At 37.5% G+C, this 23940-nt stretch overlaps 1 protein-coding gene across 2 annotated transcripts; it reads left to right on the top strand.

The window, feature by feature from the left end:
* Nucleotides 1–1443: 1443 nt before the first annotated feature.
* Nucleotides 1444–16826, top strand: LOC143885199 (protein NETWORKED 1D-like). 2 transcript variants are annotated; one of them, XM_077389257.1, is made up of 5 exons: nt 1444–1649; nt 2088–2214; nt 2503–2808; nt 9682–14939; nt 15590–16826. In XM_077389257.1, the coding sequence occupies exons 3-5, from the start codon at nt 2706–2708 to the stop codon at nt 16670–16672; spliced, it is 6444 nt and encodes a 2147-aa protein (XP_077245372.1). In that variant the 5' UTR covers nt 1444–1649; nt 2088–2214; nt 2503–2705; the 3' UTR covers nt 16673–16826. The 2 variants fall into 2 exon arrangements, with proteins under 2 accessions (XP_077245372.1, XP_077245371.1); XM_077389256.1 differs by lacking the exon at nt 1444–1649 and adding an exon at nt 1775–1985.
* The last annotated feature ends 7114 nt before the right edge of the window (nt 16827–23940 follow it).

Raw genomic sequence — 23940 nt, forward strand, 5'->3', positions numbered from 1 at the left:
AGGCGGGCTTTCTCTGGCATTTTACATAATGGGGACATGCTTCAAATTTTATAGGGGGCTGGGCCCAATTGAGTTGGGCCTATTAAGGAGTTTGGCACAACTCCACAGCCCTTATGCTACATGTAGCTCCGCCCCTAATTACAGCAATGAAATCCCCGAAGAAAATTGGGGATGCTCTTTGCTTGTCTAGTGAAGTGACATGCCAGTAAACTCCCAACAAAATCCAAGCAAAAATGTCAGAGAAAGAGAGAGAGTAGGAGTAATGGGTCTACTAGGCTCTACAAAAGGTGGCCTTTCTTGGGCATTTTATTACTTGGGTTCTGGGTGTTACTCCTATTAATGGAATGAAATGTTGTGGATTTAGAGAATAATACAGCTTACCAGATTTCTCTTGAGGAATAAAAAAACAAATAAACGATGTTAGTGAAACCTTTTTCTGATGCGGCGAGATGAGGCACAGACTGATGAACTATGTCGCTCTCTTTAAGGTGAATTTGCGCTTCTGCGGAAACCAATTCCAATGCAGCAGATTACTGACCACCTCAGAATACAATAGCTCGATGCACCGTCGATCTTCAAGAACTGCACGATCAAGAAAATTCGAACTACCTGAACACTCCAATAGCCCAACAAAATACGTAAGATAAAAAGAGGAAGAGATAAAACTCTGTTTACAGTAAAGTAGAAAAAACAAGAAGAAACAGTAGTTTTTATTGTTCTATTGTTGTTAGTGAAAACACAAAGAACCTCCTCTTTTATAGAACAAAACATGTCTGTTCGACACACTATTTAATGGAGTAAATAAGTCCTTTAAGAAAAAGTCCGTTCAAAAGACGTTACAGATGCGAAAGGTCGCATCCCAACGTTCAGGAACGGCGCAGTTATTCGTAAAATAACGGCGACATTATTTATCTAGTTAATTGATGTTCTAGTAAGCCGGCTTACCTAATCAATAATGACGAAGGTAAAGGGAAGTTAAACAGACAGAAAAAAAATTAAAATACAAGGAAAGGAAAAACCTTGACTCACACGTGCGGCCGGCCGAGCCTGGCAGCGCGCGTGTGGTATAGCCAAAAGTCCACCGGGTCCACTTGGTGGCTCATGCGTGTATGCCCCCTTTCTCCTCTTCTCATTCACAAAACTAAAGAAGTGAAAAGCTAATACGGGACTATTCGCTTTTGTGAAGGAAGTGAGCAAACTCATTTTCCAAACCAAAGTGGCGTCTTTTTGTAAACAAAAGAATTTTGTAAAATACCAACCAGGGATACTTTTGTATTAAAATACCAACATGAAATCCCCGAAGATAATTTGGGGATGCTCTTGCTTGCCTTGGGAAGTGGCGTGCCATAAAACTCCCAACAAAATCCAAGCAAAAAACAACCAAGGCGTGGTGTTTTGCTTGGATTTTTGTAGGATTTATGCCTTTCTCTCTCTCTCTTCTCTTTCTATACTGGTATTGATGCCCCCTACCACTACTCTACTAGGTTGACAACCAAACACTACTAGTCATTTTCATAGGGGTGAAAAAACGGAGAGGAAAAATCTCCAAATTTTCTTCCCTTCTACGGCATCTAAACTTAAAGCTGTAAAAAGAAGGAAAGCCTTTTTACAAGAGAGCTGTCAAACCCCACCACCTCCAGTGTTTTTTTGTAAGTTATTCTTTTCATTTTTTGGTGAGACCCATCAGAACAAATATCATGTTTTTATGGATTTTTTACTGGATCTTTTATTTTTTTTAAGAATTAGTAAGTGTTGGGTTTCTGGGTCTTGAAGCCCTTTTGGGTTTTTTTTCTTTCTCTTCTGGTTTTATTTTTATTTTATTTTTCGTTTTTTATCCTTGAAATTGTTTTTTGAACATGGGTGTTGTTGATTTGGTCAGTTTGGTGCTGTAAGAAGTTAGGATTTTGCATTTGTTTTCTTGGTTTTGGATTTTATGCTGTGAAAGTGAGTCCTTGGCAATGTTGATTCTGGCTCTTAATGATTAGGTAGTTAATATACTTAGTGGATTCTGAAGATTAAAGTTTTATTATTATTTTTCCTTAACATTTTGATGCTGTTGATTTTTGGACTTGGGTACTGTTGATCAGGTGTTTTTGATGCTGTGGAAGTGATACATTTTATTCTTCTGCCTGGATTCTGGACTTGGGCTTTGTTGATTAGGTAGTATTGATGCAGTACAAGGAATTTTGATCTTTCTATCATGGTTTTGTGAAGGTAATCTGCTTGGCTTGACTCTGATTTATCCTATTTACCTTATTTTTAGGCTACTGATATTGGCACTACCATGTTTTAATGATTGCACAAATGCAGCTTGTCTTTTCTTTTTTAATTGGCTCCTGAGAGATTTTTGGGAACTGAAATAACATTTGAAAGCTGTTTAAAAAATAAAGGACAATATAAGTTAGTGCGATGATCAAAACATCGTAGGACCAATATCAGCTGACTATTTTTATCTCTCTCAGTTGTTGATTTATTATTATTATTATTATTATTTTTTATTAGGTAGCCTGGACATTGTACGATTGAGAGATAAATAACTTCAAGGGGTTTCTTTAGTGTATGATTGACGGTTTTGAAGGTTGGGTTGTGGTGAATTTGTTGGGCTCTGGTTCATTCTTCGATCTATTACCTGTGTTTTTATTGGTAAAAGGATCAGCTTTTTTTGGAGATCAGAGTAAGTAGTATTGGTGTTGTTGTTTGGAGCAATGACAAGCTTGTTACATTCTGAATCAAGACGTTTGTATTCGTGGTGGTGGGACAGTCATAACAGCCCGAAAAATTCAAAATGGCTTCAGGAAAATCTTACAGGTATATGTCTCTCCTGTTTTCTGTATTGGCTCCTTTATTACAGCTCATTTGTTAGTTCAGATTAGCAAGTTTTTGTTTTGATTGAATTGAATACCTTTCATGTGGCTTAGCAGTTGAGATTGTGATCTCTGATTAGTAGAAGAGGCTTTAGCCTCATACAAACAATTTTTGGTATTTGTCAAGCATCATCTAGGCCTTCACCAGCACTTTAAACAAATGTATACTATAGAACTCACTCTTAACCATGCTCAGTGTTTCTTGGAGCCTTGAACACAAATATTTCTTTCTTGTCTCTTTTCTGAATCTGGGTTTAGCATGAATCTTATCTTAATTGTTTACTACTGACTTGAGGATTTTTTTTTTGCATAGCCATCATACTTGTCCCGTTCTTATAGACAATTCAAGTGCTGCAGAAATAAAAATTGGAGTGCCTTTCTACTGCCTACCCTCTAATTCGTAATTCTACAGTTTCAAGCTAAATATCAAAACAGGATTGATTGCTATACTCTTACTGAAATATTCTGTTATTATTGTGCACGATGTAAATAATTATGTTTGAAAGTTTGATTCAAACTTCTACAAAATTCAACTCAACTGTCAGCAAACATAAATGAATTCAAACTTTTAATACACTTTCATATGAAAGCAATTTCGTTGTACTGGAGTCACCATTTTAGGAGCACCAACCACTGGGCATATACTTGCACATCTGAAAGTATATGAGATTCTAAAACCCTCAAAATTGGAAAAACTCTTACGAAACTACTGAACAATGCACATGATCCATTAACCATGTATTATATTCTCATTTCCATCTATATGGTGCTTCATTTAATGACAACTCATGCTCTCTGCTTACATGGAGAAGATAATTACTTGGTAATTATATTCATTGTTTTCTCCTCCAATGCAATCAAGTTCAATATTATGGTTTAAAACTTTCTCCTATATAGAATAATGTTGCACCTCAGTGCTCTAGTAATTGTGTGGTATGCCGAAGTTCTGAATCACACTTTTGATGTCATAATAAACCGAAAAGTTGCCGTAAAGGAGAAGCTTCCTTCTCGCGAGGTGACATCAAACCCGAGAGAAATAATTATTCCTTCAAACCACCGTCGCTTCGGGCTACTAAAGGAGGTCTCTCCATCTTTAAAAGGAAGCTTCAGGGTTGCTTAGCAAAGAAAGAGAAGAGGGAAAAAAAGTTCGCTTCAGTGATTCAAAGGTTTATGGAAAATATCAACTCATCAGGTCAAGGTAGTGGAGAGGATAGAAAAGAAAAAAAAGGAAGGTTGGATGGGAAGATCCAGTAGATGAAAGTAAAAAAACATCTAAGGTCAAGGAGAAAAGGACTTATGAAGGTCCTCCAACACCAAGAGAAAGAGAGATGGAAATCCGAAAGCAAGAGTGGAAAGAGTTCAACAAAGCCACTAGAGAGAATGCAGAAGAATTCTTCCGTCTAACAGGAAAGAGAGATGTAAAAGAAATTCGTGTCCCAATCTACAAGCTTCCGCATTTTAAGAAGGCTTAGAGGAAGAGAGAGAGAGGAAAGGAGACTGCGATGGGTATCTGAGCAAAAAGTGAGAGAAAAGGCTAAGGTAGGCAGTATGGAGGAATCTAGGATCTGTCAAGCTGAGGAGGATGTCATCACATCGGATGAAATTGACGAGTTGTTAGCAATAGGCGATGTTTTCTGGAACAGAAATGGAAGATCAACTAGTAGAGGAAAAGAACAAGGAAGAGGAAAAAAATGAAAGTCAGGGTCAGGACAAAGGTGGGCTACTGACCCTAGTAATTAAAAGTTACCCCCCCATGTAAATAGTTTTTTTGGTTAGGTTTTTTGTGTTTTGTCTTGCTCTCTTTGGCCGTGTCTGTCTTTCGGGGAAAATTTTTTGGTGGGGTAATGAAAAGCCAGTTTGAAGGAGTTTGGGATTGGAAAGTACTGGGTGGGATGGATTTTGGTTGGAAGGAGTGATGTTTTTCTTCTACTGGATGTAGCAAGTGTATATAGAGAGGATTTAGGAGGGTTGATGTTTCTTATCGAGTTTCGGTGTGATGGTGTTGAGTGGTAATATTTGGTACTTCTTTGGAATGTTGGGATTTAGATGTTGTTTTACTTTGGTGTATTTTCTTAGGCGGGTTGTCTGTATGTTCACCGCATCATAAACCCAGATGATGTGCTCTAAAGTGCTCTAGGTGGGGAAATTAAATGAAATAGACCCTCAATAGCTTGAGAGACCTTGGTCTTTCGCTTGGTGAGGCACATTTGCGTGGTCGCTTTTTTATCTTCTGATGTGATGGAGGTTAGTAGTTTTTTTTTTAAAAAGGAGTGTGAATGTTTGGAGTGAGAAGCTGATGGTTAGTTCTTCAAATTTTCATTAGAGGAGGGTAGATCAGTAGGGAGTTGAAAAAGTCTTTTTGGAAGGCAGTGCCGGTTAGTGAAGAGGGCACGAGGCTAAATGGTGGAACCTGAAGATTTCTATTTTTTACCTTCCTGGCTCAGGAGTATGCTCCGGGCCAGGCAATACCGATACTATGTAATGTTTGATGGCACCTCTGGTTCCCTCTGTATTTTTCATAGTATCAATGAAAATTTCTGCCATCTTTCAAAAAAAATAAAAATATAACCCATCTATGGTATGCCCTCTCCTTATTGTAACTTATGAACTGCATAAGCTGCATACCCTCTAGGGCTACCATTGTTGCAGGAATTTATTCGTCTTCAATTGTAGAGTGATATTATTGTTTTTCTTTGTGAACCTTGGTGGCTTTTCCTAACCTCATACAATGCACATAGGTTGTACCTATCTAGGCATGGATTAATCTCTCTTCTCTTCTCTCCTTCTCCCTCTTTGATTCTGGGTTTATTTGCAGATTGTGTGCTTCGACTGCAATTTTGTTTTTTTGTTTGACCTGTTGCATTAGTTAGTATCAGAGCAAGGATCAACCTGAGCTAATGGAAAACCAAACGGAGAGAATAACTCCAACGATGTTGATCGTGGAGAAGTCCTTATGAAGGCTGAGGTTTTAGAGTTCCAACATGAAAACCAGAAAGTGAAGGTTTATGGTGGAGCCCCATCGAGATCGTGGCAATGGCCGCCCTTGCATCGATGATGGGGCTCGCGAGAAGTTTATAATAGGGCGCGTTTGTGATCTTTTTAGATCTCTGCCCTATGAGGAAGTCTCCAGTGAGGATAATGAATATACTGAAGGGGTGTTTGTGGGACATGGTGGCTTTAGAGGTTATCACGATGGTGGGGACCGAGATTCTAGTGATTTTCATGTGGGGATGACCTTCCCAATTTCAATAGTCATCTTCATATTGAAGACTTTTTGGATTGTCTTGTAGAGGTCGAGAGGTTTTTCTTATTATTTGTGGATCCCATTCGAGAAAAAGGTTAAGCATGTAGGCTACAAGCTTAAGGATGGAGCCTTGGCATGTTAGGCTACAGCTAGCTGATACCTTCACCAAACCTTTGAGCAAATCCAATTTCGTTGATATTTGTAACAAGCTAGGAATGTATAATATATATTCCAGCTTGAGGGGGAGTGTTAGATGTATGTTTGTGTGTAGTGCCATAAGGGCATATTGGTCATTGTATGCTTTCCTCTCTTTGATATTAGTAACAAGCCAGTAAAGGGGAGAGACCCTAACTCATTTTCTACTCCTTTTGACACAGACGAAGCTAATAGGAGGAACTCTGTCAAAGAATTCATATTTCTAACCATTCCCAAAGAAGTATTATTGGTGTCAATAGCAAGAGCATAGGTTCAATCGGTGCCCTCAGAGAGGCTTAGTGAACTTGGTTGAACTAGAACATGAAAAAGAGGTTGGAGAAGAAGATGAAACCATAGAGTATGATGATGTTGAGATAACAGAAGGCGACGATGGGGACCGACTTTCCCTTGTTGTGATGTGATTGTTGTTGGCACCAAAGTGGGAAGGAGATTCTCAATGGCATAATATCTTAAAGACAAGATACACATAGACAATGGCAACAACGACAACATAGTGTAAAATTCGATGGTGAGCAAGTTGTAGTTAAAGGCGAAGAAGCTTCCATCACCGCAGAAGATTGACTGGAGCTAGAAAGGCGTCGAAACAAAGGTAATCAAATTTGTCTTGTTCCGTTTCCTATTGGAAAGAATTATAAAGACGGGGCGTTGTGTGATGTGGCTGACATGGATCCGTGTCACATAATCCTGGGGAGACCTTATCAATACGATGTTAATGCAACTAATAGGGGCAAGGATAATGTTTGTGTCTATGTAAAAGGTCGCAGAAAAATTGTTTTTGGATGTATGAGCGAAGACCTACCCAATGCTTTACAAATGGAGGGGAAGGTCTTTCTCACTATTTGTTTTATAGAGTTTAAAAAGGAGGTGACAAAGATGGGAAGGGTTAGTGGTAAATGGGGATCATAATTTAAGGGTTTTTTATGGAGGGCATTCAACATTGGATCCCTCGTAATAATTGAAAGGCCCTAAAGAAAGAAGGGAACTCGGTTTCGGTGTTTAAAAACTCCTTGACACGACAAGGAACTCCCCTGAGTTGACAAGGATTTTTCTTGGCCGCGTTCCGTGTCGCACACATCCGCATTCCGCGTTTTGCCCTTTAGAGTCAATAAAAACTCCTTTGACTCTTCCGAGTTATGACCGCGTTGACCGCGTCAACTGCGTTCTTGGCCGCATCTGCACCAAGTTGACAAGGATTTTTCTTGTCCGCGTTCCTCGTCACATCCGCGTTGTTCCTCGTCACATTCACATTTTTAAACACTGCTCGGTTTACTTGGCCTAGAAACTCGAGTAGAAGCATATCAGATCGCTTCCTCCTATGTCCCCTGTGGATCTCTTGCATCCAAACGCTTTCTGGTTGGCATTACCCAGATTGATTTTGGATCATTGTTCCATTCTGCTAGACTCGAGAGGAGAGTAATGGGGCAGGTTCCTTTTCAGTTTGAGATAGCATGGTTCGAAGAGCCAAAGATGAAAGAGAAGTTAAAAGCGTGGTTGGAAACTTTGTAGTGGTTTACTTGGATGATATATTTGTGTAGAACCCATCTATAGAGGAGCACCATCAACACTTTTGAGCTATCTTGTCCACCTTAAGGGAGGAAAGATTGTTTATTAACCTACAGAAGTGTAATTCCGTGATTGACATGGTGATTTTTTGGGGTATGATGTCTCTTGACAGGGAATTAAGGTTGATCAGTCCAGGGTGCAAGCTATTGGTAGACTGCCCAAGTCCTACAAATATTCATCAGGTGCACAGGCTTCATGGTTTGCTTCATTCTACGTCTGCTTTACATGGGATTTCATTTCCTTACTAGCTCCTATCACAATATATGAAGAAAGTGTTATTCGAGTGGATTGCAGAAGAAAAAGATGGGTTCAATCTTATCAAAAGAAATTGTTTGAGACTCATTCTTTCTCTACCATATTTTAATAAAATTTTTGAGGTGCATTGTGACACTTCTAAGGCTGGGATGGGGCTCTTTCTGGCAAAGACTCAAGAGGGCTAAGCAGTTTCATTCTTTAAAAGCTGAGATGCTAATCAGGCTTTGAGAATTTATCAACCATCTCAAATCTCAAATACACATAAACGATAACATTTCAGCACCTAACTGCAATAGTAAGTAATTCTGGTGCGATGCAAGTGGTAACAAAAATACCTTCACATAATTTCCATGCTCTAGTAGCTCATTATGTACCAAATTATCATTGCAACTTATTGAAAGGTTTGGTTGATAGATTTATTTATTTCTGAATGGTTGAATATTATATTTAAAAGAGAAGAAGAAAATATAAAGAACAGTACAAAGCGCGAATAAACAATCCCAAGAAAACAAAGGGAACATAAAAAGCCCAAAAATAACCGACCCAAAAAGGTGAGGCCAAAACTAGAGACTTGGCATATGATTCCAAGTAACTAAATTGAATGATTTGAATCCCTACCTAACTGAAAGAAAAATGATCTGACGGAAGCATCTTTTTAATTGATTTTGCTTCTAACCAAAACTGGAATTAATAGCTAATAAAATTGAAAAAGGGTTAGCAGAAACTGATTATAATATCCATATTTATCTAAAATGAATAGAATCTACTATGAATAAGACGAAGTTTGATCCAAAAAATGAAACATAAAAATTATTTTATCTTGTGCCAGGCTACGGGCCACTGTAATCATGCTAACTATCATGATGCAAACAATAACATCATCAGGGGCTCTCATGTGTCAAACCAAGAAAAAGGATAACTGCACAAAGGCATCAACTATAAGTGGACTGAACCTGGTTTAGATGAAAAAAAAACCAGCACAATTTGTTGCTTTTCCGGAACAGCACTCTTTGTTGTTTTTCTGGTTACATCCATGTCTTAGCGCCCAAATACGTAGCGGCCAAAATTCACAAAAAAAATGACAAGTAATAAATTTACAGTTTGACCAATTGGATGTTTTATCTTTGTATAAAAAAAATTTTGTTCCTTGAACCAGTTTCCCTATCAAGGACTTTATTTTTTATTCACTTTATTCTTTTATTTTATTTCTTAGTTGTTGCACTTCCTAAGTGAGTTCAGATTGCCATGTTGTGTCGTAATCAGATAAAGTAACCCAATGACAACACTAGATGTTGATCTTCAACAATTTAGGCACCGTTGCTCCCTTACCAAGTCTTTAGTATGTTACCTATCTATTAGCGTCTTGTGTCTCTTGTAAAAGAATTTTTATGTAACTGGTGTCTAACCCTGAGGATCTATATTCTAGATCTGTATTAAATCTTATTCCTATCTTATCAGCTATGTGCTAATCTGATAATGTGGTTATGATAGTGGAAAACTTATGACTCATTGACAAGATGCATTTATTTACCTGAACAGATATGGATGGCAAGGTCAAAGCAATGATCAAATTAATAGAAGAAGATGCAGATTCCTTTGCAAGGAGGGCAGAGATGTACTACAAGAAACGCCCCGAGCTTATGAAATTGGTTGAGGAGTTTTACCGAGCTTACCGTGCTTTAGCAGAGAGATATAATAATGCAACGGGTGAGCTTCGCCAGGCACATCAAACCATGTCAGAAGCATTCCCAAACCAAATTCCATTTGTGCTGCCCGATGATTCTCCCTCGGGCTCTTCCGGGATGGAGGTAGAGCCGCACACACCCGAAATGCCACACCCTATACGTGCATTAATTGACCCTGATGACTTGCAAAAGGACGCTCTCGGACTGTCATCACATATCTCGGCTGTCAAAAGGAACGGAGGATATCCCGAAAATAATGATACCGTGACAAGCAAAAAAGGGTTGAAACAGCTCAATGAAATGTTCGTAGACCATTCAAAATTTGCAGAGGGGAGGGTGAGGAAAGGCCTGATTTTTCAAGAGGAAGAGAGAAACAGTTCTGAAAAGAAGACATACTATGGATCTAGAAACATCCAAGATCATGAGATGGAGAAGGAAGACACTTACGGCAAAACAAAGGCTCTCCAAGATCAGGTTTCTAGGTTATCAACTGAGAACCAGAGTCTCAAAAAGCAGGTCATGTCAGAGTCTGAACGTGCGTATAAATCTGAAACAGAGGTTCAAAAACTACAAAAAACTGTCTCTGAATTGGAACAATTATCAGACGAGAACCAGAATCTCAAGACGCAGGTCATGTCCGAATCCGAGCGTGCGGGTAAATTTGAATCTGAAGTCCAAAGTCTACGGGACTCCCTCTCTAAATTGCAAGCTGAAAATGACGCTATTCTACAAAAAACTGTCTCAAAATTACGAGAATCATTAGACGAGAACCAGAATCTGAAGACCCAGGTTATATCCGAATCCGAACGTGCGGGTAAATTTGAATCTGATGCCCAAAGTCTACGGGAGTCCCTCTCTAAATTACAAGCTGAAAAGGAAGCTGTTCTACAAAAAACTGTCTCAAAATTGCGAGAATTATCAGACGAGAACCAGAATCTCAAGACACAGGTCATGTCTGAATCTGAGCGTGCGGGTAAATTTGAATCTGAACTCCAAAGTTTACGGGGATCCCTCTCTAAATTACAAGCTGAAAAGGAAGCTGGTCTACAAAGAACTGTCTCTAAATTGCAAGAATTATCAGGCGAGAACCAGAATCTCAAGATGCAGGTCATATCCGAATCCGAACGTGCGGGTAAAGTTGAAGCTGAAGTTCAAAGTCTACAGGAGTCCCTCTCTAAATTACAAGCTGAAAAGGAAGATGTTCTTCTTCAACATGAGAAGTTTTTGGAGAAGATATCTCATCTAGAGGATGAAATCTCTCATGCACGAGAAGATGTCAATAGGCTTAACGGTGAGATATTGACCGAAGCAGCAAGACTAAATGGCACTGAAGGGCGGTGTCTTATTTTGGAGAGGGAAAATCATTCTCTGCAGTCAGAGATGGAAATGTTAGTACAAAAAACAATGATGCAGCAACAAGAACTTTCAAACAAGCATGAGGAGTTGGAGAAATTCCAAGAAGATCAGAGGGTTTTGGCATCGGAATTTCAACACAAGGTCCAGATGTTGAAGGAAATGGAGTTTAGTAAAAAAGGTTTAGAGGATGAAGTTCGAAGGACCAAAGAGGAAAGCTACAGCTTAAATGGGCAAAACTTGTCTTTTGCTATTTCAATAAAGAATCTGCAAGATGAAATCTTTGGTTTGAAGGAGATGAAATTGAAACTCGAAGAGGAGCTCGGTCTCCGTGTAGACCAAAGGAATGCTCTTCAGCAAGAGCTTTACTGTTTAAAAGAGGGAAAAAATGACTTGCACAGGAGACACCGAGCTGTAATAGAACAAGTAGAGTCAGTGGGCTTAAATGCGGAATGTCTTGCTTCGTCCATCAAGGACTTGCAAGATGAGAGTTTAAAGTTGAAAGAGATGTGTAAGAAAGACGAATATGAGAGAGTAGTTCTTATGGAGAAGAATGCACTCTTGGAGAACTCTCTTTCAGATTTGAATGTTGAGTTAGAAGGGTTGAGAGAAAAGCTAAAGGAATTAGAAAATTCCGTCCAGTGTCTCTGGCAAGAAAAATTCACCCTTATCACTGAAAAGGATGCTCTTGTCTCTCAGGTAGAAAGCATTAGGGAGAATATGGACAAGCTTTTGGAGAAAAATGGTTCCTTGAAGAACTACCTATCTGATGTGAATGTTGAACTTGGTGAGTTGAGAGGAAAATCAAAGAGCTTAGAAGAATCTTGTCATTTTCTCGAAGATGAGAGTTCAAGCCTTCTAGCTGAAAGGAATGCCCTGGTCTCTCAGTTAGAAAGTAGTATACAGAGTCTAGAAAACATGGAGAAAAAGTATGCAGAATTAGAAGAAGAAAAGTTTTGCCTTCAGAAGGTGAAAGATTCAGCCTTTCATCAAGTTGATGAGATACTAGTATTGTTGAATCTAGAAAAACAAGAACATGCGGCTTTTACCAAGTCGAGCAAATCTCAAATGGCTAATTTTAAAAACCAGGTATGTCTCTTGGAAGAAGAAGCTCGATTGAGGAAGAAAGAGTTCGAAGAAGAACAAGATAAAGTTTTAAATGCTCAGCTCGAGGTCTTTGTCTTGCAGAGGTTCATCCATGATATGAAAGAGAGCAACTTGTCCCTGTACAATGAACATCACGGTCAGCGGGTAAAAGTGAATTCCTTATTGGAACATATCAAAAAGCTGAGAATAGGAATTCATCAACTATCAATTTTGGTGGGTATCTGTTCGGATGATGGATGCCCAGTTAGAATTAAAGACCAAGTACTTTTGAAGCAACTTTTAGGAACAATTAAAGGCATGCAGAGTTGTATTTCAGATGGAGAGGACGAAAAGGAACGGCTGGTTTTTGAGAAATTTGTCAACATTACTCTTCTAGAGCAACTGAGACTAGAGGCATCAAAAATGAAATTAGAAAAAAATGCTCTTGAGAGGGAGTCTGAAATCAGGACAAAGGAGTTGCTTGCACAGTTGTCAGATTCACAAAGGGCTTGTGAGACATTGTATAATGAAAATTACGAGTTGCTGGAAGAAAACCGATCTTTGATGAAGGAATTCTGCAATCTGAGGGAGGAAAACTACACATTAGAGGGAGAAAACAATTCTCTCCTAAAAGAGGCAATGACCCTGGGTTACCTTTCATTGATTTATAAGAGCTTTGGAACTGAGAAAGCTGTGGAAGTACAATATCTAAATGATTGTCTCGACCATTTACATGGTATGAATATTGAGCTTGAAAAGGAGATTACATTAATGGTTGGAAAGATCAAAATGGTGGAAATGGAAAATTCTCATCTCAACGAGTCAATTAAGACGTTGGAAGGGTACGAAAGTCTTGCGGTGATTTTGGGGGATGAGCTGAAAACAGTCAGAAATGAAAGTGAACAGTTGCGCCACCAAATCAAAATTGGAAACCATACGTTGGGTCAGAAGGAGTTAGAGCTTTCACACACTGAACATAAGCTCCTATTTACACAGATCGAGAACATAGAACTACTTCGAGATTTTGAGAGTCTCAAGCTGGAATTTGATGAAGCTAGGATGATAAGAGGAGAGTTAGAGAAGCAGATTGTCATACTATCCGAAGATAAATCCCGTTGGAATAAAGAGATTAGATGCCTTCATCAAGAAAATGAGAAGTTGGAGTCAGAACTATGCAAATTGCATGACGAAATTAAGACACTTAGAATTAGAGAAGAGTATTTGAGTTCTGATTTACGAAAAATGATTAATGAGATTGATCTCCGGGAGACGGACGCTGCAGAATTGTACATTAACCTTCAAACCTCTCTTGTATGTGCAGCAGTGTTCGGAGAAAAGGCTTGCGGACTGATTGGAGTTTGTGAGAGCCTTGAAGCAAGCTCCATAATTCAGAAAAAGATTTTCGATGATGAACGAGCTTCAAGATGTGCAGATATTGAGGAGCTTAAGAAAAGAATTGGTGTGTTGGAATTCGAAAACGAAGGCCTGAAATCTGAGTTAATTGCATATTTCATGGTAAGAGAAGAGTTAGAGATTCAGGTGGCCATGCTCTCCGAAGATAACTCTAGTTGTAATAAGGAGATTAGATGCCTTCATCAAGCAAAGGAGGAGTTGGAGTCAGAACTAGGCAAATTTCACAAAGATATTAAGGAACGTGGAATTAGAGAAGCGAATTTGAGTTCTGAATTGCAAAAAATGATTGATGAGGTTGAGATCTTGGAGACGGAGGCAGCAGCATTGTACAACGAGCTTCAAACCTCTGCTATATGTGCGGAAGTGTTTGGAGAAAAGGCTTGTGGACTGATTGGTGTATGTGAGAGCCTTCAAGCAAGCTTCATAATTCAGAAAAAGATGTTCGATGATGAACGGACTTTAAGAAGTGCGGATATTGAGGAGCTGAATAAAAGAATTGGTGTTTTGGAATTAAAAAATGAAGGACTAAAATCTGAATTGGTTGCATATCTGATGATAAGAGAAAAGTTAGAGACGCAGGTTGGCATTTTATCAGAACAAAACTCCAATTGGAATAAGGAGATTGGATGCCTTCATCAAGCAAATGAGAAGTTGGAGTCAGAAAAATGCAAATTGTATGACGAAATTAAGGATTTTAGAACTAGAGAAGAATATTTGAGTTCTGAGTTGCGAAAAATGATTAATGAGGTGGAGATCCAAGAGACGGAGGCTGCAGCATTGTACAGTGACCTTCAAACATCTACTGTACGTTCAGTGGTGTTCGAAGAAAAGGCTTTTGGACTTATTGAAGAACTTAGAATTAGAGAAGAGTATTTGAGTTTTGAACTACAAAAAAAGATTAATGAGATTGAGCTCAGGGAGACAGAGGCTGTAGCATTGTACAATGACCTTCAAACATCTACTGTGCATGCAAGAGTGTTCGAAGAAAAGGCTTTTGAACTGATTGGTGTATGTGAGAGCCTTGAAGGAAGCGCCAAAATTCAGAAAAAGATATTTGACGAGGAAAGCTCTTCAAGAAGTGCAGATATTGAGGACCTGAAGAAAAGAGTTGGTTTATTAGAATTAGAAAGCGAGGGACTGAAAGCTGAATTGGTTGCATATTTGCCCCTCATATTGTCCTTGAGGAATACCATATCATCTCTAGAAGACCATGTCCATTTTCAAACAAAGAATCATGCGACAGACAATCTGGAAACACAGGTATTCTTTCTTTGTAAAAGTTGGAAGTTATTATACTATACTGGTGGTTGTTAGTTTTTATATTCTGGTCTTGCTTAGTAGGTATTGACAAAGTAACTAGTCTTTTTTATTTGACAACATGGTATTGCTTCTCACTAGGGTGGTCCGTCAAGTAAACCGAGCTGTGCCTCAGTTAACAGGTCTGCCTTGGCTTGGCCACCTATTGAGTTGTGTAGCCTGAGTCTTTGAGCGTTAACAGCGCTGTTTTTTCTGTAATCAGCTAAGTCACAAATATTGTTCTTGGGAATTTCTCGGCAAGGGAAAATCTCGGATATATATATATATATATATATATATATATATATATATATATTTTTTTTTTCGGGTTTATATTGGGAAAAACAATGCAAATAAAATTATTTCAAAATATATAAATTAAGAAAAAATAAAAAATATCGTGATATTATCGCGGTAAATGAAAATATCGTTTTATTTTATTATTTTAAAATTTTCAAGATTATTTCGGGATTTTTTTGTTTTATCAAAATGTCACCATAAAATCACTATATTTTTATAAAATGTCAGAGATATTTGTGACATAGGTAATCAGCAAGTGATTAAAAAGTTGTATCTGTGAAACTCTTTGACATACTCCATGCATGTGCATCCAGGATACTGTATTGACTAGTGATCAGCATGACATGAGTGATCAAGGACTCAATGAAGATCATAGTACCGCGGTGCCAGTTGGACTTTTGGAGTTGTTGAACATGCAGACTAAAGTTCAAGCAATTGAAAAGGCAGTGATGGAAATGGGAAGGCTCACAATGCAGAAAAGCACCAATACAAATGCCCAACTAGAGGGTGCAACCAAAGAAATTGAACAAATACAATCAAAAGGACGTTTGGGTGAGGAACCCAGTACTGATCTTGTTTCAGATTCTTCGGCCTATGAAAATGGTGTTGTTTCATTCGGAATGGCTAAGAGAGAAAATGCTGATACAGATGATCAGATGCTTGAGTTATGGGAAACTGCAGAAAGAGACTGTATTTGTGAGACGGCAATCAACAAGACGGAGTCAGCTAATGAGGACATGATAGAGATCCATCAGATTGAAGTGGTGGAGGAGCAAAATAGTGAGTATCCCTCTTCTGAATTACAAGCTGAGAAAGAGTTGGTAGTCGACAAGCTAGACGTACCTAACGAAGTTATGGAGTCCATTCGAGAAGGAAACAAGAGAATCATAGAAAGGCTTGGTTCTGATGCTCGGATGTTGACAAATCTTCAAGCAAGTGTACAGGGACTGAAAAAGAATATTGAAAAATCCAAAAAAAGCAATCAGCTAACGGATTTCGAATATAATAACGTGAGAGGGCGGTTAAAAGAAGTTGAAGAAACCATCTTGCAGCTGGTCAATATTAACAAAAAATTGACTAAGAATGCTCAAGACAGTTTCATATCTTCTGATACCAAGAATGAGGAGTTGAAAGATGGAGGCAGTGTGCGAAAATCCCAAGTTTCAGATCGCGCACGTAGATGGTCTAAAAAATTTGGGAGGTTGGAGTTGGAAGTTCAGAGAATCCAGTCTGCGTTGCTGAAACTCGAGGATGAACATGAAAACAAAAGACCCCGAGTTGTTGAGCGAAGACCAAGAATTCTCTTGGGGGACTTTCTCTACGGTGGAAGAGATAAGAGCGGGCGAAAGAAACTTCCTTGTTGTGCATGTATCAGACCTTCAACGAAGGGCGACTGAGTTGACTGTTACTCAATTCACTAATGAGGAGTCTTTGAACCTCAAGTTTCTGTTTTTATAGTACATGCTACTATTTTACAGTGTGTGCTGCTCTTCGTCTCTGATTTGTAAGTTGTAGAATTCTTCAATCTAAGAAGTTGTTATTCATTCTCTACATTTTGATTTCTACGTAGGCTATTGATGTTGGCAATTTTTTTGATAATTGCACTAACTCATCTTGTCTTTTATTATTTAAACAGCTGACAAAGGCTATTACAGTTCCCAATAAGCTCTCAGCAGCTCATTAAAAAGGAAAAGACCAGCTGAGTTTGTGCAATTATTAAAACATGGTATTGCCAATATCAGTGGGCTCTAGATACGGGATTCTTCTTGGCTAAGATTACTAGTATTCTTCTGTAGCTTAGAGAAACTGATCTGATTGAATGAAGCTGCTACCATGAACTTGCTTACATTGGTTTCTCCATAAGATTTGCCTGCAACTCTTTTCCCCCTCAAGAGGTGCATATTATTTAGGGTACTGATATTGGCACTACCATGTTTTAATAATTGCAGTAACTCAGCTTGTCTTTTTTTTTAATTGGCTTATGAGAGATTTTTGGGAACTGTAATAACCTTTTGACAGCTTTTTTATAATAAAAGACAAGATGAGTTAGTGCAATTATAAAAGCATGGTTGTGCAGATATCATTTTCCTATATATTTATCAGATGAAGAATTACAAGAACGGATACAAAGTTCACAGATGGGATCCTAACAAGCCCAAAAATTCAAAACCAAAAGGAGCAATGAAGAAAAATAAAAGAGAAGATGACTAGATAGCCAATGCAAAAACCATCTCACTGAGCGATGACCAATTTGTTTACCCGCGTCAGGATTGCTGGAATCAGAATCCAATTCATATTCCGCCCCTTTTCACAGTTTTTGAACCAAACACCGGAATCAGAATTGGAAACTGATTCCATCTCTTATTCCAACAATCCAAATGCACCTAAGTGCAATGTGCCTCATCCTCTTCTAATTTAGTGGTCCAGTAATTAATGAAACGGTGACCCATAACTTCACTTCAAAAAATATCATAACATTAGCATGGAAACAACAATTTCCTTCTTTGTATGGATCCATGCATACATTCTACATGCGTTTGAGAATATCATATCATATGCATGCTAGATTTGCCTAAGCAGCTATCAATAATAGGTTTGAGAATATCCTATCATAGCATACGCCTGCTAGGTTTGCCAAAGCAGCTATAAATAATAGGTAGGCATAGTATGATAACATATGAAACTCTATTTTTTGTGGAATGAATATCATAATGTCTCGTATACATAAGAAAAAAGCTACATACCTAGAAACGACTGAAGTGAGAAATTGGAGGAAACTGAATTTTATAGGGTTGGGTTCATAGTTTTTTAATACATACTTAGTAGTTCCACTTATATTCTTAAATGCTGCCCTTCAGTAGCCTCTGCCACCTATTCCTGAGAGGAGTAAAGAAAGTGGTGTGTCAACTGTTGGGGGTGTGATGCAAGGTTTACCATAATTTTCTTCCATTTCTTTTGATAAATAAATGAGCTTATTATTGTATTCTTAGATCTGAAATTCTCCATTCATAGAGAGACTGTACATGTCAGGCAAGTCAGTGAGCTACAAAACGAGGTGTCTACATTTACCTTCCACCAATTAAACAACAAAAACCACTACTGGACATAAAAATTTATTGGGGGCTATTTTCTAAATTACAAAAGGGAGAAGGGAGAAAACTTAGCCCATTTCCGGACGAGAATACCTCATTCCCTCTTGAAGCTTCCCCATCCAATCATCCCTTATGCATGTTTTCCAAAAGTCACATTTTTACCTTGTTGTCATGATTGCTTACTTTTTTCCTTCTTCAACCTCTTCTCAAAGGCAAAAACCTTGTATCATCTTCTCACAGTGGCATGAAAAACCCATTTTAGTGTTCTTTTATTTGGCATGAAACCCATTTGAGCTGCCTTCTTCAATCTCTTCTCAAAACCATAGTTTAAAAGGCTTGCATTGCTCATCTTCTCAAAGTCCAATGAAAAACCCATTTTAGTGTCTTCTTTCATTTGGCATGAAACCCATTTGTACTTTTTGCCTTCTTTAAGATCTTCTCATTTGTATGCTTTATTCCACGTGGGAAGGGGTTTTGGTTCCATTTGACATCAAATTTATGGTATTCTCTCCCTCTTAACTTTGTTATTTGAAAATAGATGTTTGTAGTGCTAAATAGTGGTTCAGAGTAATAAATAGTAGTTCCCTAATGTTAAAACAGTGCTTGGGAGTGTTAAATAGTGGTTCTAGGTAACTAAAAAGTGGTTCTTACTCTTAAAATAGTAGTTTTGAGTGCTAAAAAGTGGTTCTTAATTTTCAAATAGTGGTTTGGAGTGTAAAACAGTGGTTCTTAGTATTCAAATAGTGGTTTGGAGTGTAAAACAATGATTCTTTGTGTTAAATAGTGGTCCTTTATTGTTAAAATAGTAGTTGGGAGTGTTAAATCGTGGTTCTAATTAACTAAATAGCGGTTCTTAGTGTGAAATAATGGGTATTTAGGGTGAAAACAGTGCTTGGGAGTGTTAAATAGTGGTTCTTAATGTTTTTGAGTGCCAAGTAGTGGTTCTTAGTGTTTAAACAATGGTTCTTAGTGTTTTTGAGTGCTAAGTAGTGGTTCTTAGTGTATAAATAGTGGTTCTAGTGTTTTTGAGTTCTAAGTAGTAGTTCTTAGTGTATAAATAGTGGTTTGGAATGCTAAATAGGGGTTCTTTAGTGTTAAAACAGTGGTTTGGACTGTTAAATAGTGGTTCTTAGTGTTAAATAGTGGTTTTGTATTGTTAAAACAGTGTTTAGGAGTGTTAAATAGTGGTTATAATTAACTAAATATTGGTTCTTAGTGCTAAAATAGTGGTTTTGAGTGCTACATAGTGGTTTTCATTAACTAAGTAGTGGTTCTTAGTGTTAAATAGCGGTTTTGAGTGCTGAATAGTGATTCTCGGTGTTTAAATAGAGGTTTGGAGTGATAAATAGGGGTTCTTTGGAGTTAAAACAATGGTTTCGAGTGTTAAATAGTGGTTCTTAGTGTTTAAATAGTGGTTTTGAGTGCTAAGTAATGGTTCTTAGTGTTAAAACAATGGTACTTAGGGTTAAAACAGTGCTTGGGAGTGCTACACAGTGGCTCTAATTAACTAAATAGTGGTTCTTAGTGTTAAAATAGTGGTGCTTGGTGTTTAAATAGAGGTTTGGAGTGATAAATATGGGTTCTTTAGTGTTAATACAGTGGTTTCAAGTGTTAAATAATGGTTCTTAGTGTTTAAATAGTTGTTTGGAGTGCTAAATAATGGTTCTTAGTGTTAAAACAGTGCTTGAGATTGTTAAATAATGGTTCTAAAGAACTAAATAGTGGGTTGTAAGTGTTGAAATAGAGGTTCACTCATACCTATCTTATCCTTGCAAGGTTTGTAAATATGGTAGAGAGAAGGGCTTCCTTTATTCTTCGTCTCTGATTTGTAAGTTGTAGAATTCTTCAATCTAAGAAGTTGTTATTCATTCTCTACATTTTGATTTCTACGTAGGCTATTGATGTTGGCAATTTTTTTGATAATTGCACTAACTCATCTTGTCTTTTATTATTTAAACAGCTGACAAAGGCTATTACAGTTCCCAATAAGCTCTCAGCAGCTCATTAAAAAGGAAAAGACCAGCTGAGTTTGTGCAATTATTAAAACATGGTATTGCCAATATCAGTGGGCTCTAGATACGGGATTCTTCTTGGCTAAGATTACTAGTATTCTTCTGTAGCTTAGAGAAACTGATCTGATTGAATGAAGCTGCTACCATGAACTTGCTTACATTGGTTTCTCCATAAGATTTGCCTGCAACTCTTTTCCCCCTCAAGAGGTGCATATTATTTAGGGTACTGATATTGGCACTACCATGTTTTAATAATTGCAGTAACTCAGCTTGTCTTTTTTTTTAATTGGCTTATGAGAGATTTTTGGGAACTGTAATAACCTTTTGACAGCTTTTTTATAATAAAAGACAAGATGAGTTAGTGCAATTATAAAAGCATGGTTGTGCAGATATCATTTTCCTATATATTTATCAGATGAAGAATTACAAGAACGGATACAAAGTTCACAGATGGGATCCTAACAAGCCCAAAAATTCAAAACCAAAAGGAGCAATGAAGAAAAATAAAAGAGAAGATGACTAGATAGCCAATGCAAAAACCATCTCACTGAGCGATGACCAATTTGTTTACCCGCGTCAGGATTGCTGGAATCAGAATCCAATTCATATTCCGCCCCTTTTCACAGTTTTTGAACCAAACACCGGAATCAGAATTGGAAACTGATTCCATCTCTTATTCCAACAATCCAAATGCACCTAAGTGCAATGTGCCTCATCCTCTTCTAATTTAGTGGTCCAGTAATTAATGAAACGGTGACCCATAACTTCACTTCAAAAAATATCATAACATTAGCATGGAAACAACAATTTCCTTCTTTGTATGGATCCATGCATACATTCTACATGCGTTTGAGAATATCATATCATATGCATGCTAGATTTGCCTAAGCAGCTATCAATAATAGGTTTGAGAATATCCTATCATAGCATACGCCTGCTAGGTTTGCCAAAGCAGCTATAAATAATAGGTAGGCATAGTATGATAACATATGAAACTCTATTTTTTGTGGAATGAATATCATAATGTCTCGTATACATAAGAAAAAAGCTACATACCTAGAAACGACTGAAGTGAGAAATTGGAGGAAACTGAATTTTATAGGGTTGGGTTCATAGTTTTTTAATACATACTTAGTAGTTCCACTTATATTCTTAAATGCTGCCCTTCAGTAGCCTCTGCCACCTATTCCTGAGAGGAGTAAAGAAAGTGGTGTGTCAACTGTTGGGGGTGTGATGCAAGGTTTACCATAATTTTCTTCCATTTCTTTTGATAAATAAATGAGCTTATTATTGTATTCTTAGATCTGAAATTCTCCATTCATAGAGAGACTGTACATGTCAGGCAAGTCAGTGAGCTACAAAACGAGGTGTCTACATTTACCTTCCACCAATTAAACAACAAAAACCACTACTGGACATAAAAATTTATTGGGGGCTATTTTCTAAATTACAAAAGGGAGAAGGGAGAAAACTTAGCCCATTTCCGGACGAGAATACCTCATTCCCTCTTGAAGCTTCCCCATCCAATCATCCCTTATGCATGTTTTCCAAAAGTCACATTTTTACCTTGTTGTCATGATTGCTTACTTTTTTCCTTCTTCAACCTCTTCTCAAAGGCAAAAACCTTGTATCATCTTCTCACAGTGGCATGAAAAACCCATTTTAGTGTTCTTTTATTTGGCATGAAACCCATTTGAGCTGCCTTCTTCAATCTCTTCTCAAAACCATAGTTTAAAAGGCTTGCATTGCTCATCTTCTCAAAGTCCAATGAAAAACCCATTTTAGTGTCTTCTTTCATTTGGCATGAAACCCATTTGTACTTTTTGCCTTCTTTAAGATCTTCTCATTTGTATGCTTTATTCCACGTGGGAAGGGGTTTTGGTTCCATTTGACATCAAATTTATGGTATTCTCTCCCTCTTAACTTTGTTATTTGAAAATAGATGTTTGTAGTGCTAAATAGTGGTTCAGAGTAATAAATAGTAGTTCCCTAATGTTAAAACAGTGCTTGGGAGTGTTAAATAGTGGTTCTAGGTAACTAAAAAGTGGTTCTTACTCTTAAAATAGTAGTTTTGAGTGCTAAAAAGTGGTTCTTAATTTTCAAATAGTGGTTTGGAGTGTAAAACAGTGGTTCTTAGTATTCAAATAGTGGTTTGGAGTGTAAAACAATGATTCTTTGTGTTAAATAGTGGTCCTTTATTGTTAAAATAGTAGTTGGGAGTGTTAAATCGTGGTTCTAATTAACTAAATAGCGGTTCTTAGTGTGAAATAATGGGTATTTAGGGTGAAAACAGTGCTTGGGAGTGTTAAATAGTGGTTCTTAATGTTTTTGAGTGCCAAGTAGTGGTTCTTAGTGTTTAAACAATGGTTCTTAGTGTTTTTGAGTGCTAAGTAGTGGTTCTTAGTGTATAAATAGTGGTTCTAGTGTTTTTGAGTTCTAAGTAGTAGTTCTTAGTGTATAAATAGTGGTTTGGAATGCTAAATAGGGGTTCTTTAGTGTTAAAACAGTGGTTTGGACTGTTAAATAGTGGTTCTTAGTGTTAAATAGTGGTTTTGTATTGTTAAAACAGTGTTTAGGAGTGTTAAATAGTGGTTATAATTAACTAAATATTGGTTCTTAGTGCTAAAATAGTGATTTTGAGTGCTACATAGTGGTTTTCATTAACTAAGTAGTGGTTCTTAGTGTTAAATAGCGGTTTTGAGTGCTGAATAGTGATTCTCGGTGTTTAAATAGAGGTTTGGAGTGATAAATAGGGGTTCTTTGGAGTTAAAACAATGGTTTCGAGTGTTAAATAGTGGTTCTTAGTGTTTAAATAGTGGTTTTGAGTGCTAAGTAATGGTTCTTAGTGTTAAAACAATGGTACTTAGGGTTAAAACAGTGCTTGGGAGTGCTACACAGTGGCTCTAATTAACTAAATAGTGGTTCTTAGTGTTAAAATAGTGGTGCTTGGTGTTTAAATAGAGGTTTGGAGTGATAAATATGGGTTCTTTAGTGTTAATACAGTGGTTTCAAGTGTTAAATAATGGTTCTTAGTGTTTAAATAGTTGTTTGGAGTGCTAAATAATGGTTCTTAGTGTTAAAACAGTGCTTGAGATTGTTAAATAATGGTTCTAAAGAACTAAATAGTGGGTTGTAAGTGTTGAAATAGAGGTTCACTCATACCTATCTTATCCTTGCAAGGTTTGTAAATATGGTAGAGAGAAGGGCTTCCTTTATTCTTCGTCTCTGATTTGTAAGTTGTAGAATTCTTCAATCTAAGAAGTTGTTATTCATTCTCTACATTTTGATTTCTACGTAGGCTATTGATGTTGGCAATTTTTTTGATAATTGCACTAACTCATCTTGTCTTTTATTATTTAAACAGCTGACAAAGGCTATTACAGTTCCCAATAAGCTCTCAGCAGCTCATTAAAAAGGAAAAGACCAGCTGAGTTTGTGCAATTATTAAAACATGGTATTGCCAATATCAGTGGGCTCTAGATACGGGATTCTTCTTGGCTAAGATTACTAGTATTCTTCTGTAGCTTAGAGAAACTGATCTGATTGAATGAAGCTGCTACC

Source organism: Tasmannia lanceolata, unplaced genomic scaffold, assembly GCF_043159265.1.
Source record: "Tasmannia lanceolata isolate RefF3 unplaced genomic scaffold, GAP_Taslan_0.1 ptg000008l, whole genome shotgun sequence".
In the NCBI taxonomy this organism is placed as follows: domain Eukaryota; kingdom Viridiplantae; phylum Streptophyta; class Magnoliopsida; order Canellales; family Winteraceae; genus Tasmannia; species Tasmannia lanceolata.

Coding starts and splice junctions, on each gene's coding strand:
- LOC143885199 (XM_077389257.1), top strand. CDS start 2,706: ATGACAAGCTTGTTACATTCTGAATCAAGACGTTTGTATTCGTGGTGG. Junction 2,809..9,681: donor GCTTCAGGAAAATCTTACAG/GTATATGTCTCT, acceptor TTACCTGAACAG/ATATGGATGGCAAGGTCAAA. Junction 14,940..15,589: donor CAGACAATCTGGAAACACAG/GTATTCTTTCTT, acceptor ATGTGCATCCAG/GATACTGTATTGACTAGTGA.